This window comes from Papaver somniferum, chromosome 2 (assembly GCF_003573695.1).
Source record: "Papaver somniferum cultivar HN1 chromosome 2, ASM357369v1, whole genome shotgun sequence".
In the NCBI taxonomy this organism is placed as follows: Eukaryota; Viridiplantae; Streptophyta; class Magnoliopsida; order Ranunculales; family Papaveraceae; genus Papaver; species Papaver somniferum.
The window spans coordinates 100,082,013-100,096,657 of NC_039359.1; the positions used below are offsets into that span (position 1 = coordinate 100,082,013).

Genomic DNA, 14,645 nt, shown 5'->3' on the forward strand with positions numbered 1-14,645 from the left:
GTTTTCTTAAATGTTAACCTTGCGATTGGTGCAAAATTAAGCCCAGATGAGGTGATGAAATCATTTAACAAGCTTTTTTTTTTTTTTTGGTAAAATCACATTTCAATTCATTCAAACCAAAACGATGATTACATGATTGCTTACAAGATTATCAAAAACACCAAATACAAGATAATCAAAACCCAAATACAAAAGATGACACCAATTGCAAGTACATCGCGAAGAGAAAGAGCCATGAACCGCAAAGACATCTAATTTGTAGATGTAGTAGTGATGAATGATGGTGTGAACCGGAAACAACTCCGACTATTTAAAATGAATATCTTTTTTAATAAGAGATGCTCCAAACAAAATGGAGTATTTTGCCCCAAATCTTGTAGATCCAAACGAATCCGGGTGGCCTAAATCCCTTTTGTTGAAGATGAATCCAAAGCCGCGCCGAGCAAAATCGTTGATGTTCTTGATGAATCGAGAATAGCAAGCCAAGAAACACCAAGGAAAATTGAAAGAATCGCTATTAAAGCGAAGAGAAAATCGTCCAAAAGATAAAGAAAAGATCGCCTTAACAACGTAGAAATGTGTCCATAAACACCAAAAACAACAAAAATAAAAACTAAAAACACAATTAGATTATTCTTATTCACGAAAAACTAAATATCCTTGCTCAGATTTAGCCAAAAAAGACGAGATCTGAGCAATAAAAAGGAAGTTCTAAAGTTTTCTTTTTTCTCATAGGAGAGAGAAGAGAGAGGAAATCATTTAGCAAGCTAATGCTTTCATTAATATGCCATTTAACGCCGTGAAATTCCATTCCGAATTAGGTTTTCTAGCGCCCGCACACTTACTCTTTATTTACTATATTTTATTTTTCATTGTTTTTTGTAATTTTTCTCGTGGATTTTAGGTCAAATACCCTTAATAAGGTATTAATTTAGAGAAATCAAAATCTCGATTTAAGCAATCATCATGCTAATGTGCTCATCCAATTGTTTTTTGTTTTATGATTTTTGTAAGGTAGTGTGCAAAATCTGGATGTGGTGTCAAGGTAAATTTTGAATTTTATATATACCCCGATGCAAAAGTAAAGTAAGGCGTGTGCCTGATCAGTAACATAAGGAAAATGAAGGAAACAAAGGCATCGAGGTAGCAAATGATATAGAGCAGTGCTGTCCCGGGCAGCTACGTGGGACGGCTTCCTAAGCAACAAGATTTTAAGCCGTTAGATTACAATTTTGACGGATAAGGTAAAACTTGTTAGTTATCCTCCACGTTTGTCAGATGAGGATGTACAACTGTAGTCAATAACCGAGAAATTTTAATATTGCCCCCTGTAAGTTCTCCAAATTCTTTCTCTCTCTAGAATTAAGAAAAAATCACGATTTGTTTTTGATTTCAAGGGAGGTAGCCATGATGATTTGTAAAATCTATCATGGGATCAAACATTTAACTGTGATCTATTAGCTGGTGGTCACAACTCACAACTTTCATTGAGTATTGATGTTTGGTGTTAATGAAAATCGATAAGGTAAACAATAGAAAAAGAAAAAAAAAACAGAAGTAGATCATGTTTCTAAACTTACTGAAATAAAACAAAATTTTATTTTAATATAAGCTTCTGCATTAAACTTTTGTTTGCGTTAATCGTTTATGCCGGTTTCGATCTGGTGATTTTTGTTTTCATGGGTAAAATCTGTTAGGGTCATCCAGTTTTTAGTCAAAGAGGGAATTGAGTTAACTAGGCTGATAGATTGGAAGTATAGATGACGCCGGTAAATATTAGGTACAACCATAAGATGTTGTAGTTTGCGTGACTATCATGGTTCATGGATAGTAGAAACTTCCATTGCTGCAGAAAGAAGATAGGGAAGAAGAACAGTTGAAACGACAAGATTTTCAATGTATTATAAGGACTTTTTCACACTTACCTCTTTTTCTTAACATCCCTACATGTATCCAAGGAGATATGATTCATGATCTAACGTCTTAAAAACATGTTGCTTAGGAAGCCGTTCCAGGCAGCTGCGTGAGATAGCACTGCTCAATAATATATGGAACTTTTCATATTTTTGTTCGTTCTCTCTAAACTATAAAAGAACTCTTATTCAAGTTTATTTTGTTATTTTTCTCAATTTGCAAACTGATTTGGCTTCCTAATCTCCACCTCTCTATTCTCCTTCCTACAATCTAAACTTCACATTAGGGGAATAGTGAACCCCACTTAAACCTGAATGCGGATTTCAATATAGATGTGAGGCTTAGATTATAAGAGGGTGAATAGGGAGGTGGAGAATAGAGAGCCAAATAACATTTCCGATTTGCAAATTACTTAAATGCTTTTGGTAAATCATCAATTTAGATGTTGAAATAGGACCATTATGCAAATATCAAAATGGACCTGTATCAATCGAACAAACCCCGCTACTTCAACGTAATATATGTTAGCAGTCTACACGGTTCTATTGTTTGGATGAAGGTCTCAATTGCATAATGTCTGGTGGTGCTTTAGAATTACTGATATTGGTAAGATACAATCTATATATTCTCATTAATGATGGAGAATATTTAGTTGCAATATTTACTGGATTTTGACGCCATTTTATTGCCTTGACTAAGCAGGTAAAAAAGGCATTTCCTTGACTAGGCAGGTAAGAAAGGCATGAAATGTATTATATTGGCTAAAAAATATTCTATTAGGATAATTATTCAATTTTGAAATCACTTTATTGTCTTGATTTCGACAAAAAGAATAACAGGTGGTTGGTTCTCGAGTGATTTCGGGGGAGTTGAGTGTATTTTAAATCTCAGGGATTTTGAGAGAGTTTGAGAGAGTGTAGGGAGTTTGAGAGAATTTTGTGTTTTTGAGTTCAGGGAGTTTGGGGGAGTGTAGGGAGTTTATTAGAGGGAGTTTGGGGGAGTTTGGGAGAGTTCACTCCTAACTCATTCTCTTTTAAGAAACAATAAACCATTATTTGCAAATAACATTGATCTTTAATCAAAAGAAAAAAATAAATGAAAATGATCATATCTCTGTATCAATAGTATGTTATTTTGTGCAACGAGATAATTTTTTTTCCCTTCAATTTAACGGTCTCCATACAATTCTAACTCCCTTTGTTCACGAACATTTTCCCACATATCATCCGCTATACTCTTTCTCCATGCATTAGCTTCTTGACGTTGTTGTTCTTGAGTTTGTTGTGTCAAAATTTCATCGTCATTTACAAGCGTTGATGGATGGCTATCTTCCTCTTCCTCGACCGGAAACTCATCTGAACAACATTCTTTTCGTAAGAAGTTGTGTAGGCCTGCACAAGCTGTCATTATCTCCGCTTGCACCTGATACGGAAATGGAGGTTGAGACTTAAAGATCAAGAAACGAGACTTCACAACACCAAACAATCTTTCAACTACATTCCTCAAAGAAGCATGACGCATGTTAAATAACTCTTCAGCCTTTTTTCGCATGATTACCCGTACCAGAAAATTCTTTCAAATGATAACGTTGGCCACGAAATGGTGTTAAACAATATCGTCGGTTTGCAAACCCACCATCCCCCAAGTAATATTTACCTGAATAAAACAAAAAAAGAAAACTTCGTCAAGTAGAACCCGAATATAACTTAACCAAACAACTCAAAACTTCACATTAGATAAAAGTAAAATTACCTTCCGGTATTTTCAGTCCATTTCTTTTTGTCATTGCGTCGTTAAGTATTTTCGAATCATGAGCAGACCCTTCCCATCCACTGAGCACGTATATGAACTCCAAGTCGAAGTTGCAAACCGCTAACACATTTTGAGATGTAATTCCATGTCGATTCCGATAAACGGCTGCATTTCTTTTCTCTACCATTGCTGGGATATGTGTACCGTCCATAGCTCTAATGCAATCCTTAAAGTAAGGATAAAATCGTGTACTCTCACGAATTTTAAATGGAGTTGCACTTGTTGGCTTAGCCATCATCCTCGGAGCTATAGAATTTAAAGCTCGCAACATCCTGTTGAAGTTTTTACTAACTGTCCACCGAGAGCGACCAAATGTGTCACGTATTGTGCAATATCGTGAACTTTGGCCAACAACGAGTAAAAATGTACCAAGCATTTCTTCAATAGAAACACATCTTGTATCACATATTGATGTAGTTTCTCTAATGATACAACATAGTTTTAGAAAAATATCAGGGTACATCCTATAACTTCTTCGAAAGTCTTCTGGGTCTTGACACAAAACTCTCCTTATATAGTTATATCCAAACAAATTAACTGGGCGTCTCATTGGTCTTTCAATACGCTGACTTTGTATGTATTGCAATTGCTTGATTATATTCTCTTAGTAAAACATCCACTAGTGTCTTTCTTCTTCTCAAGTGTAGCTTCTACCAACAGTTCCAATAATTTCTCAGTCTCTCGAGTTGTCCATTGTTTGTAATTCGTAGTCACTTCCGTCTCCGGTTCCGTATTCTTATTCTTCCTAACATTCTTTTTCTTCTTGTTGTTTTCAGCAGGTTGGCTGGATTTTTCCATTCTATGGTGTGACATGTTAGCTACATTAGTACTTAGACTAATACTAGAACTTAATTAAGCAAGGATAGTGATAACACCAAACAGTCTAATGTAAACATGATAAAAAAATGTGATACTAGATTACACAGTACTAACACGCAGAGCTACTTAGCCAAATTGTTAATCAAAGAAAATCCCTTAGCAACTCCTTGCAACAAAAGCACCGTATGAATTGGCTAAAACACGCCAATACTGAATGAAGTACGCCACTGTATTGAACTTTGGCATATAGAATAGAAGAGAAGTATGTGTCTAAATAAGAGGACTTAACAAGTGATAGTGATTCTCAATGACACTCATGCAAATTTAGCAAGCCAATTAATGCATGATGACATAACAAATTATGAAGATAGTTGTAAAGGAATTCTGTTTCACCGAAACACAGTTTCATATTGTCCAATCTTTGCAGTACTAATACTTACCTGATCCTCTTGAAATTTTTACGGTACACTTACAACTCAATCTTCCACAACACACTAAAAAATCATAGCATTCCAACGGTTCATTAAAAAGATACATTACTCAGAACCCGACTACTTTCAATACGTGCATACAGAATTCAGTTCCGGATTTCTCACACTTTGGTGTACCTAAAGTGATCAGAACTTCATGAAATTTCTACAGTAGGAAACCTTCATATATACAAACATCATACTAAAATTTCAGCTTTTTCCGATAAGCGGAGAATGAGATAAATAGGAATCAGTCCCCTATTCGGGATTTGAACTCAACAGACCATAGTCATATATTGTGCAAGCTTTGCAGTAGCAAACGTGACCTGATCCGCGTGAAAATTTTACTGTACTTCTATAACAAGGTAAACTACGACATACTCAAATTTCATCATATTCCAACGGTTGAAGTTAAAGATATCATTATAACAAAAGCACCATATGAATTGGCTAAAACACGCCAATACGGAATGAAGTACGCCACTGTATTGAACTTTGGCATATAGAATAGAAGAGAATTATGTGTCTAAATAAGATGACTTAACAAGTGATAGTGATTCTCAATGACACCCATGCAAAGTAGCAAGCCAATTAATGCATGATGACATAACAAATTATGAAGATAGCTGTAAAGGAATTATGTTTCACCGAAACACAGTTTCAGATTGTCCAATCTTTTCAGTATTAATACTTACCTGATCCTCTTTAAATTTTTATGGTACACTTACAACTCAATATTCCACAACACACTCAAAAATCATAGCATTCCAGCGGTTCATCAAAAAGATACATTACTCATAACCCGACTACTTTCAATACGTGCATACAGAATTCAGTTCCGGATTTCTCACACTTTGGTGTACCTAAAGTGATCATAACTTCATGAAATTTCTACAGTAGGCAACCTTCATATATACAAACATCATAATAAAATTTCAGCTTTGTTCGATAAGCGGAGAATGAGATAAATAGGAATCAGTCCCCTATTCGGGATTTGAACTCAACAGACCATAGTCATATATTGTGCAAGCTTTGCAGTAGAAAACGTGACCTGATCCGCGTGAATTTTTTACTGTACTTCTATAACAAGGTCAACTACGGCATACTCAAATTTCATCATATTCCAACGGTTGAATTTAAAGATATCATTATAATCAAATCATGCAATTTCTTACCAAGATCTTTTGAACCACAAATTAGGGTTTTGACAGAGAGAGAGTACCCACAAAAAAAAAACTATACACACAATCAAAATAAACAATCATGGAGATCAAAGATATGAAAAACAATCAAAATAGTACACAAATCAAACTATTATAAACAATCATGGAGATCAAAGAAGAAAAAAAACATACCTGGAAAAAAACGTTTCCTTTTCTTTCTCCAATGGTTTTCTACGCACCAAACTCCTTCCCAAATCTCTACTCTTTTGAGAGATTTGTTGTGAGACCAAAATACACTAAAAACTCCTTCGAACTCCCCAAAGCAACCAACTCCCTAGTTTTGAAGGGTTTTATGACTAACAGGGAGTTCAAGAGCTTTTTTTAAACTCCCCAGCGACTAACAGGTGTTTTCTAGAGAGTTTAGGAGACTCCTCTAAACTCCCCCACGACTAACGGAGATTTGGAGAGACTCCCTCAAACTCCCTCAGGACTAACAGGAGAAAACCTAAATACATTAAAATCTCTCGAACTCTCCCACGACTAACCCCCTGTAAGAAAATCCGAAAACTTTGTAAATATAGAATAGTAGAGTTTTTGTAGTTGGACAATGCTCAATGTACACTTTTTTGCTGTAACATTTTTTAGTTAATTCTATTTTCTTGCACACCAACCTAGATATTAGCTTATTGATTTTTTATTTGTAAGAAGACTATCATACTTAGTGATTGCTGCCTATTTCTTTAATAGTTTTCATAACAAGCGTCCAATATCCATAAGCAATCCACGGGTGAGAAACTAGTTAAGAAAAAATAAAGAAAGAAAGAGGAAGTTCTGCCTAATAACCTATCTAGTTTAGGCATTATCGAGATAGGTTATTAGGAAGGCATTATCGAGATAGGTTATCAGGAAGATCGGGTAACTAAACAGGCTATCGAGCAGGTAAACAAGCCAGACTCCAATATTTGAACAAAAACCCGGATCTGTTCACTTATAATTAGAACGTTTTTTTGGAGACCATCCTTTTTTTGAGGGGATCATTGTTTTATTTTGGGTAGGACATTTAGAAGTAAATCTAGGTTATCCCTTGTCTCATATTTATATTAATACCAAAACTACCCCCTGATTATTTTTGTGTAATGAAATTGTAATTAATCATTGATTAAAGTCAAATTAATAGATGATTTTTTTAAAAAGAAGTAGAATTATTGAGTGATTAAAGTAGTAGAAGCAGAAGAAGATGGAGAAAAAAAATGTTTTGAGATGGGTGACTAGGGAGAAAAAACATCCTTTGGGTGCCGATGTATGCTTGTAACTTAGTTAATGTCGCAATAAATGGCCTAAAATATCTTCAAAATGAAAATTATAACAAAAAATTCAATTAGGTCAACATAGTTCGGTTATATTATATGAAGAACATGTAACCGAACTTTCTGCAAATGCAGTTCGGTTAGTAAATCCAAAATACACAGGTAACCGAACCAGAGCTTTAATGGAGTTTTTGTTTGTTCGATTAGCTGATGAAAAATCAAGTGTAACTGAACTACTATGCTTGAGTTTACAGAGTTTTGTTCGCTTCAATCGACTCGAGCACGTTGTAACCGAACTTTAAACAACAAAGTTTGGTTGGTTCGCAAAATCTGTACGAACCAGTGATTCATCCGAACCCTTAGTTTTTCCATGCACTCAAATTCTATAGGTTCGGCGTGATCACAACGTTTATAAAACATTGCCGAACTCTTCGTTCGGTTAGCAAAAAAAATTGCGACTTAACCGAACATATTATATAGGTTTTCAGAGTAAAGTTCGGTTAGGAATTTATTTTTGCGATTTAACCGAACTCAACATTTTTGCGGTTAGGAATTTTCTTTTGCGACTCAACAGAACCCAAAAGTTCGGTTAGGAACAAAAAAAAAAATCTTAGCCGAAGTGTTCTTCGTGTTCTCCACCTTTAAAAGTTCGGTAGTAAACTAGGTTTTTTTTTTCAAAATTATCCTAACCGAACTTACTACTGTAACCTCCATGTCCAACCTTATTTTGACGATTGCTGCTTATAATTTCAATCAAAAACGAATTCGAAATATTGGGTTTGTGGGAAAATACTTATGGACGAGTTTGTTTACAAAAGATTGATTACTCGACGGTCAAAATTCAATGAATCGACGATGATGAAAATTTGATGATTTTGATTAGATTTGTATATGATTAGTTTAGATGATCATAAATTGACGAAGAAGAGAAGAAGAAAAATTGTAGAATAGAATAATTTAATTAGGTTAAGGAGTGAACTAGTCATCTCCATCTTTTAGGACACCCCTTGTAACTAAATCAGTCCCCAGAAAATAATGGTGCCCAAAAAATCGTTCTACAATTATGGGGAAGATCGGGCTAGCCCATGACAGGCTGTAGGAGGCCCATGAACTTCTTCGGACCCAGACGGTACATGGCAGGCGGCAGGCTTCGGGACTTTCTGTGCACCCCTAACCCTACTTATAAACCCATTTCTACACTTCGGCCGTTCTCTTTTTCTGTTTCCTCCTCTGGGTTTTTAATCAAACCTAGAAACCCTCTCTCAGTACCAACCCAATGGAATCCATGGAGGCGGTAGCAGCAGATAACTATCAAATCGATTTGGGTAACCTAATGGCTTTTGACCCTAATCACCACTTCCAATCAGTTCCTTCTGACAGGTAAAAAAATCAAAATATATCTCTTCTTCAATCAATACCTTTTCAGGTTTTCGTTGCTCTTCTTATATCACTAACTGTTAAAAAGAATTAATTTTTTCTGGTAGGTTTTGTTACTTAATGTGTTCAGTGTTCTGGGTTTTTTTGATTTTCTTTATTTCAAAAAAAAAATTTGAATTGTTTCTGTGAAACTAGTAACTAAACAAACCCTAAATCCGTTTCTATATGTATGTAGAGATGAATTAGCGAATGAATGCTTGCAAAGGGGGACTGAGCTAGTTCAAGCAATTGCTAATGCTGTTTTTAATATACCAACAAGAGAAGATCTAGATGGTCCTATAGTTACTTTGCCTGCACCAACCACCAGGTTGCCCAGGGAAAAGCCGGTATGTTTATTGATGAAGAACTAGTTTCTGTAAGCTAGACTTGTTAGCTGACTAACTATCATCTGTGCATTTTACTTTGTTATTTTCAGCTTCCAGTGCGCAGACCACCTACAGCTTGGGAGACCTTTGCTAAAACAAAAGGTTTGTTATCCAATCTAAAGCTCCATAAATTGCAGAATCTAGTTGAATCATCATCCCTGTAATAAAACTAGATATAGTTGAATGCTTTGTTTTTAGAATGCGGATCTTTCTTAGAGACTACTTGATATGCTAAATGTGAAGATTTTTTTTTTGATTATTGCAGGTATTAAGAACCGCAAGAAAGACAAGGTTGTCTATGATGAACAGACTCATTCATGGAAGCGTCGCCATGGTTATGATCGTGTGAATGATGATAAAGATGTTCCCATCATCGAGGCCAAGATGACCGATGGTACGTTATATATCTTAAGTTATCTAATATATGCAAGACTCAATATTTTTTGGTGAACGTCTCGTACTAAATAGAAATAGTTTTAGGCGATGGTTTAGTGTATTTTGCTTGCAAGATGTTGTTGGAGTAGTGCGATATGACGATTAGCTGTCAGATACAGTAAAATTAAAGAAAACTAGAATAAAATTTTGGATGCAATGGAACTGAATAGCTGGAATCTTTGCATTTGAAAGAATAATGGAATGATATATGAAAAATCTTCCTGACAGGTGACACAGCCTTACCATATCCAGGAATTCCATAATCAAGAGTAAGATGGGTGCCCTAAATTTGTACACGTTACTGCACTGACCACCTACTTAACAACTGCAAATTCTAGGTCAATCATTTCAGGATTCTAAGTTTAGATAATTAGAGTTTAAGGCCCTTATCAGCACTTGCTTTTTGAAGTGTATTGGTAATTGGTCCGGTTCTTAACAGATCATCTCAGTATATTGTCAACTCACTGATGAAACCAAAACAAAAAGCTGATTATGAACTCTGAGTCATTATAAGAATTTGTTGGTGGTACTTCGAAATATTAGGTAAAGTTATTTAGTCATTCTGAGAACTTGTTGCTTGATTAGTGACTGAACTTTTTGTATTAGGAATGTCTAAGGAATTTGTAGAAATCTAGGACTGGATAAATAGGCATCAGCAAGTTCTAGCTTATAAGCTAATTTGTTGGGAAAATGAATACTCGTGGATTCAGTTTCTTTCTTGACCTGGTAGTGATGGGTGCTGTCATCATGTATAAAGAGTTATTCCGTTGTTTCTTCATTTACACTTCCGCCGTTTCTTTTGATGAAAAATGAATCTGCTGCTTTCGGTGTATATCATATACCACTGTTGAAGTGCACCTGGATTTACAATGGCTGTCATATTTGTGCTGACTGGAGCATTTAAATTGTATATATAAATAAAGTTTATATCACTGTGCTTAACGGGGAAAGTCAATTGGTGCTGATTTACATCATTAGCTTCACTTATAGATGTTTACACACTATAATGGTCTAATAAATCATGTAAGCTTTTTGTCATCAATTCTAAGCATTCTGGCAGTCAATGCAGGTGTTTCTTTGGTTCTTAAACCATAAGTGAATAAAATGTTGGGACTAACTTTATTTCAGCTGTAGGACAAATTTAGCTTTTATGACACTACCCGTATACTGAGTAGTGATATGAACTAAGCGAAGAAGTGTTTCATTCTAGTCTATCTAGCATCTACTAGTAATTGGTTTTCGCGAACTGTTCAAAAGAGTTTTGAAAGTTGATAGATTTTAGAAGTTTGGCTAATGGTGTTTTATATCTTGGTCTTTTTGCAGAGCCAGGAGAGGATCCTTTTGCCAAGAGACAAACAGAAAAGAAGCAGCGTGTTGAAAAGAATGAGAAGAACCGGTTACGGAATCTGAAGCAAGCTGCGAAAGTTGGTGCTCTGCCAAGGTATGACATAAGTTTGTCTTTAAAAACATTAACTTGTATGTTGGGTATCTACTGGATTCTCATAGAATTAGCAATGCTTTAAAAAAAAAAAATCAGCACCAAATGTTAACACGTGGATCAAAAAGACATGCGATTGGCTCCAAATATCCGAAAATTATCTAAGTTAATCACATGGTGTGGTTTTCCTGGCTGAATTTAATATGGATCAACAAACTGAATTCCAGAGATACCATTATTTCCTTATCACTATCCAAAATATCTGACGAAGAATTTTTGCAGCCATGTTCAACTTTCAGCAACATCATTACCTATTACAGGAACTCAATCTGTACAAAAGAAAGTTGGTAAGCATGAGCTAGAAAGTGTCGCGGGCATGGCAGCAACTTCAACCGCTAGTGGAGGAAAGTTTGACAAAAAACTACCAGGAGAAAAACCCCCAAAGCATCCTGGCAAGTTCCGAAAGGTATGTATATCAGCAAACTGAACGGTTTCGTTCAACTATATATTTTTTTTCTTTTGCCTTCTGGTAATGAACTTAGGGACGGTCACATGTTGCTGAATTGCTCGTCTTCCATCGTCTCTATTGTTTAGTTTCTCCCCGTTGCTGAAGGAAAAGGAATGGGCTCTTTGGAGAGGGAGCAGACTGATAAAGTTCTCAACAAGCTCTTTTCCAAGCACTCTCATGAAATATTTGACGTGAACAAGGTAAGCTGACTGTTGACCAATCTTTGATTTACTTTAGGCATTGGGCTCATCATTTAATCATGCATAATATCAACTCACTAGTGATATCTACTTTTGAATAGGCTGTCAACATGTACAATGATAAGAATGAGAAGAAAAAGAGGAGTAAGAAGCAGGATGGGAAAGCATCACCATATGCAAACAAGTTAAAGCCAGCATCAGGGAAATCGTTTAAGAAATCGTCATCAAGTGGATCATCTAAAAAATCACCAGGTAAAGGATCGTCTAAAAAATCATCGTTCAAGAAATCTTCATCGAAATAAATCTGAAGGTTTTTATTAACAACAATGAAATGTAATACTATGAGTATGAGAGGTGAAATGTGTGTCAAAAGCATAATTTATCTTATGTTTAACGTTCTCTTTTCATTTGCTGGTTGTATCTTTTTGGTAGAAGTTGTTTTTATAAATACTTTAGAAGTATGCATCTGCTTTCTTATGGATCCCTGTTTGCGAAAATTTTGTATTTCAGCCTAAGTTGATGAAGCAAAATACAGAACATAATTGTCTCAACAAAAGTAATCTAGAAACAAACATTAGAAATTGTATTATTTTCATTGAGAAATTCTCTTTCCTTGCTTTGAGTTTGATAGATTCTTCACCGCTATTGCTGTCTTATTAGGGAGAACACCCTGCATTGAGGTTTTTGATTAACATTTTGGTTGAAATGAATTCAGCAGTCACCGACTGCCTAGCTCGAAGGATGTGAGTGCTACGTGTACTGATGCTGCTCATGTTGCGCGGAGTTGAATCTGAGTGTGTTCCATTCCATGGTTAAATGTTGGAGTGTGGCTGCATTCAATATGAATGAGTGCTCATGTTGCGCGGAGTTGAATCTGAATGTGTTCCATTCCATGGTTAAATGTTGGAGTGTGGCTGCATTCAATATGAATGAGTCTCGTTACATTTGATCAAGTTACTCATCGAAAATCACTCACATACTCATTCAAAGTAATGAGTGGGTGACAGTCTTCACTAAGAGGTTGATCTTTTGCCTCCCGAGAAAAACTTGAGCTAGGAGGCTAATATTTTTTTTCTCGTTAAGCGGCCGATGATCAACCTCTTTAAGGAGTTCTCTCTCCAAGCGGTTAATCATGTGGTTCTTAGTGTGTATTTTAACCTATCCCATGGTTGGAAACATACTCTTTCACTTAGTCTCATTCAATTTGGCGGTGAATGAGTATTTTTAACCCTCATTCCATAGCCCTTGTTCCAGCCATTTTACTTAGACGAAAGGCCTCGGGTCCTTGACAGGTTTAATTTCCAATATCAAATAAATAAATAAATAAATTTTGTTAATATTCGATGAAAAGAAGAAATAAATAAACGAGAATACAACTAATACCATCACATTTTGCTTGTATTAGTTGTAAGTGTTCCCTTATAAAGCACATTATTTAGGTTAGTTTTTCGTTTCAATTTAGTATTCTGTCTAGGTTAGCACTGTAGCTCAGTGGTATTAGCATCCAATGTTCAACCTTCGTTACATAGGCGCGAAAAAGGATCCAATAATTTTGGACATCATCAGCACACGCTGGCGACAAGTTATGGATCAAGTGGATTCAGAAGAAGGTAATCAAGTATCGTTTGGGAAATACAACACAGCATCTAGATACATTCACATGACTACAACATTGTATCAACTGCATCGAAACCTTCTACCACCATCAAAATTCCTCTGGTCGCTGCGGTGTCCGCCAAAATGACAGTTTTTTTTGTGGAAAGCATTAATCGAAGGCCTTTTGACCTTCGACACCCAAAATCGTAACCGTAGCCGCTTGCTCGACTACAACATCACCTCTCGATGCTACTCTGATTTGAAGAATGGTGTTTACATTTTACTCCAGTGTGTTGTCGATATAGACTCATGGTCTATCAGTTCAAATGTAATTGATGAATCTCTAGGTAACAAATTCCCTCATGTAATATTTGATTAATAGTTTAATACAATTCATGCTTCAAAAAAAAAAAAAGAAAAAAGTAAGCAGCAGCCATGATCCTACGAAAATATTTGCCTGAAATTTCTTGTGTCTAGAAAATATTGGAACAAATGTACACATAATTGTGATATGCTGGCGTCTATCCTAAGAATAATTGCAGAGACCAAAAGAACATGATGCTCCTTTGTTGCAACGGTTATTGCATGAACCACAATGTCTAGGGTTATAAGAAGGATTAACGCATCTCCCTTGGCAACATGTTTCCGAGTAGTTGCATTTATGGCCGCACACACCACAGTTGTTTTTGTCTTCCAAGATATTCACACATTTCTTCATACAACACTGATTAGTTCCTGGTGGACTTCCATTATTATTGCAGATCATAGGATTGGTTTGACATGTTAGTGGGAATCTTCTGAATGGTGCCTGCTCCGCCTTGCGATCGACAAGGATCTTACTTACATCTCGTAAGCACAACTTTGCATGTTCAGTGTTTTCCATTTTGAAGTACTTAATAGAACCTGCTAGCATGGCCGCGTAATATTCATCAATTGCGCCATTATAATTACCTTGTTGTCCTCTCATTGGCATTGCACTTGTTAAATCAATGACCGAAGTCATGATTGTAATAGTCAGTATGAAGAATAGCTTGATGAGTCTGTTCATGGTGATGAAGATAAAAGAGCACGAATTGTATACAGTTTAGGAGAAAGATCAGAAGAGAGGACTCTGGAAGTTAAGAGTAAGGATGGAGATGCAAAAGGGCGCAAATGGTATATATACAAAAAAAAAAAAAAAA

General features: G+C 35.8%; 1 protein-coding gene across 1 annotated transcript; it reads left to right on the forward strand.

Annotated features, from left to right (window-relative positions):
• The first annotated feature begins 8,689 nt into the window (after positions 1–8,689).
• On the forward strand, positions 8,690–12,407 carry LOC113348565 (ribosome biogenesis regulatory protein homolog). The gene is made up of 8 exons (XM_026592391.1): positions 8,690–8,865; positions 9,098–9,248; positions 9,338–9,389; positions 9,553–9,681; positions 11,046–11,163; positions 11,443–11,626; positions 11,755–11,868; positions 11,970–12,407. The coding sequence occupies exons 1-8, from the start codon at positions 8,762–8,764 to the stop codon at positions 12,168–12,170; spliced, it is 1,053 nt and encodes a 350-aa protein (XP_026448176.1). The 5' UTR covers positions 8,690–8,761; the 3' UTR covers positions 12,171–12,407.
• The last annotated feature ends 2,238 nt before the right edge of the window (positions 12,408–14,645 follow it).

Excerpts from the sequence above, each read along its gene's own strand:
- LOC113348565 (XM_026592391.1), top strand. The coding sequence starts at position 8,762 with ATGGAATCCATGGAGGCGGTAGCAGCAGATAACTATCAAATCGATTTG. Across the intron at positions 9,682-11,045 it reads CGAGGCCAAGATGACCGATG|AGCCAGGAGAGGATCCTTTT; the intron begins GTACGTTATATA and ends GTCTTTTTGCAG. Across the intron at positions 11,164-11,442 it reads AAAGTTGGTGCTCTGCCAAG|CCATGTTCAACTTTCAGCAA; the intron begins GTATGACATAAG and ends GAATTTTTGCAG.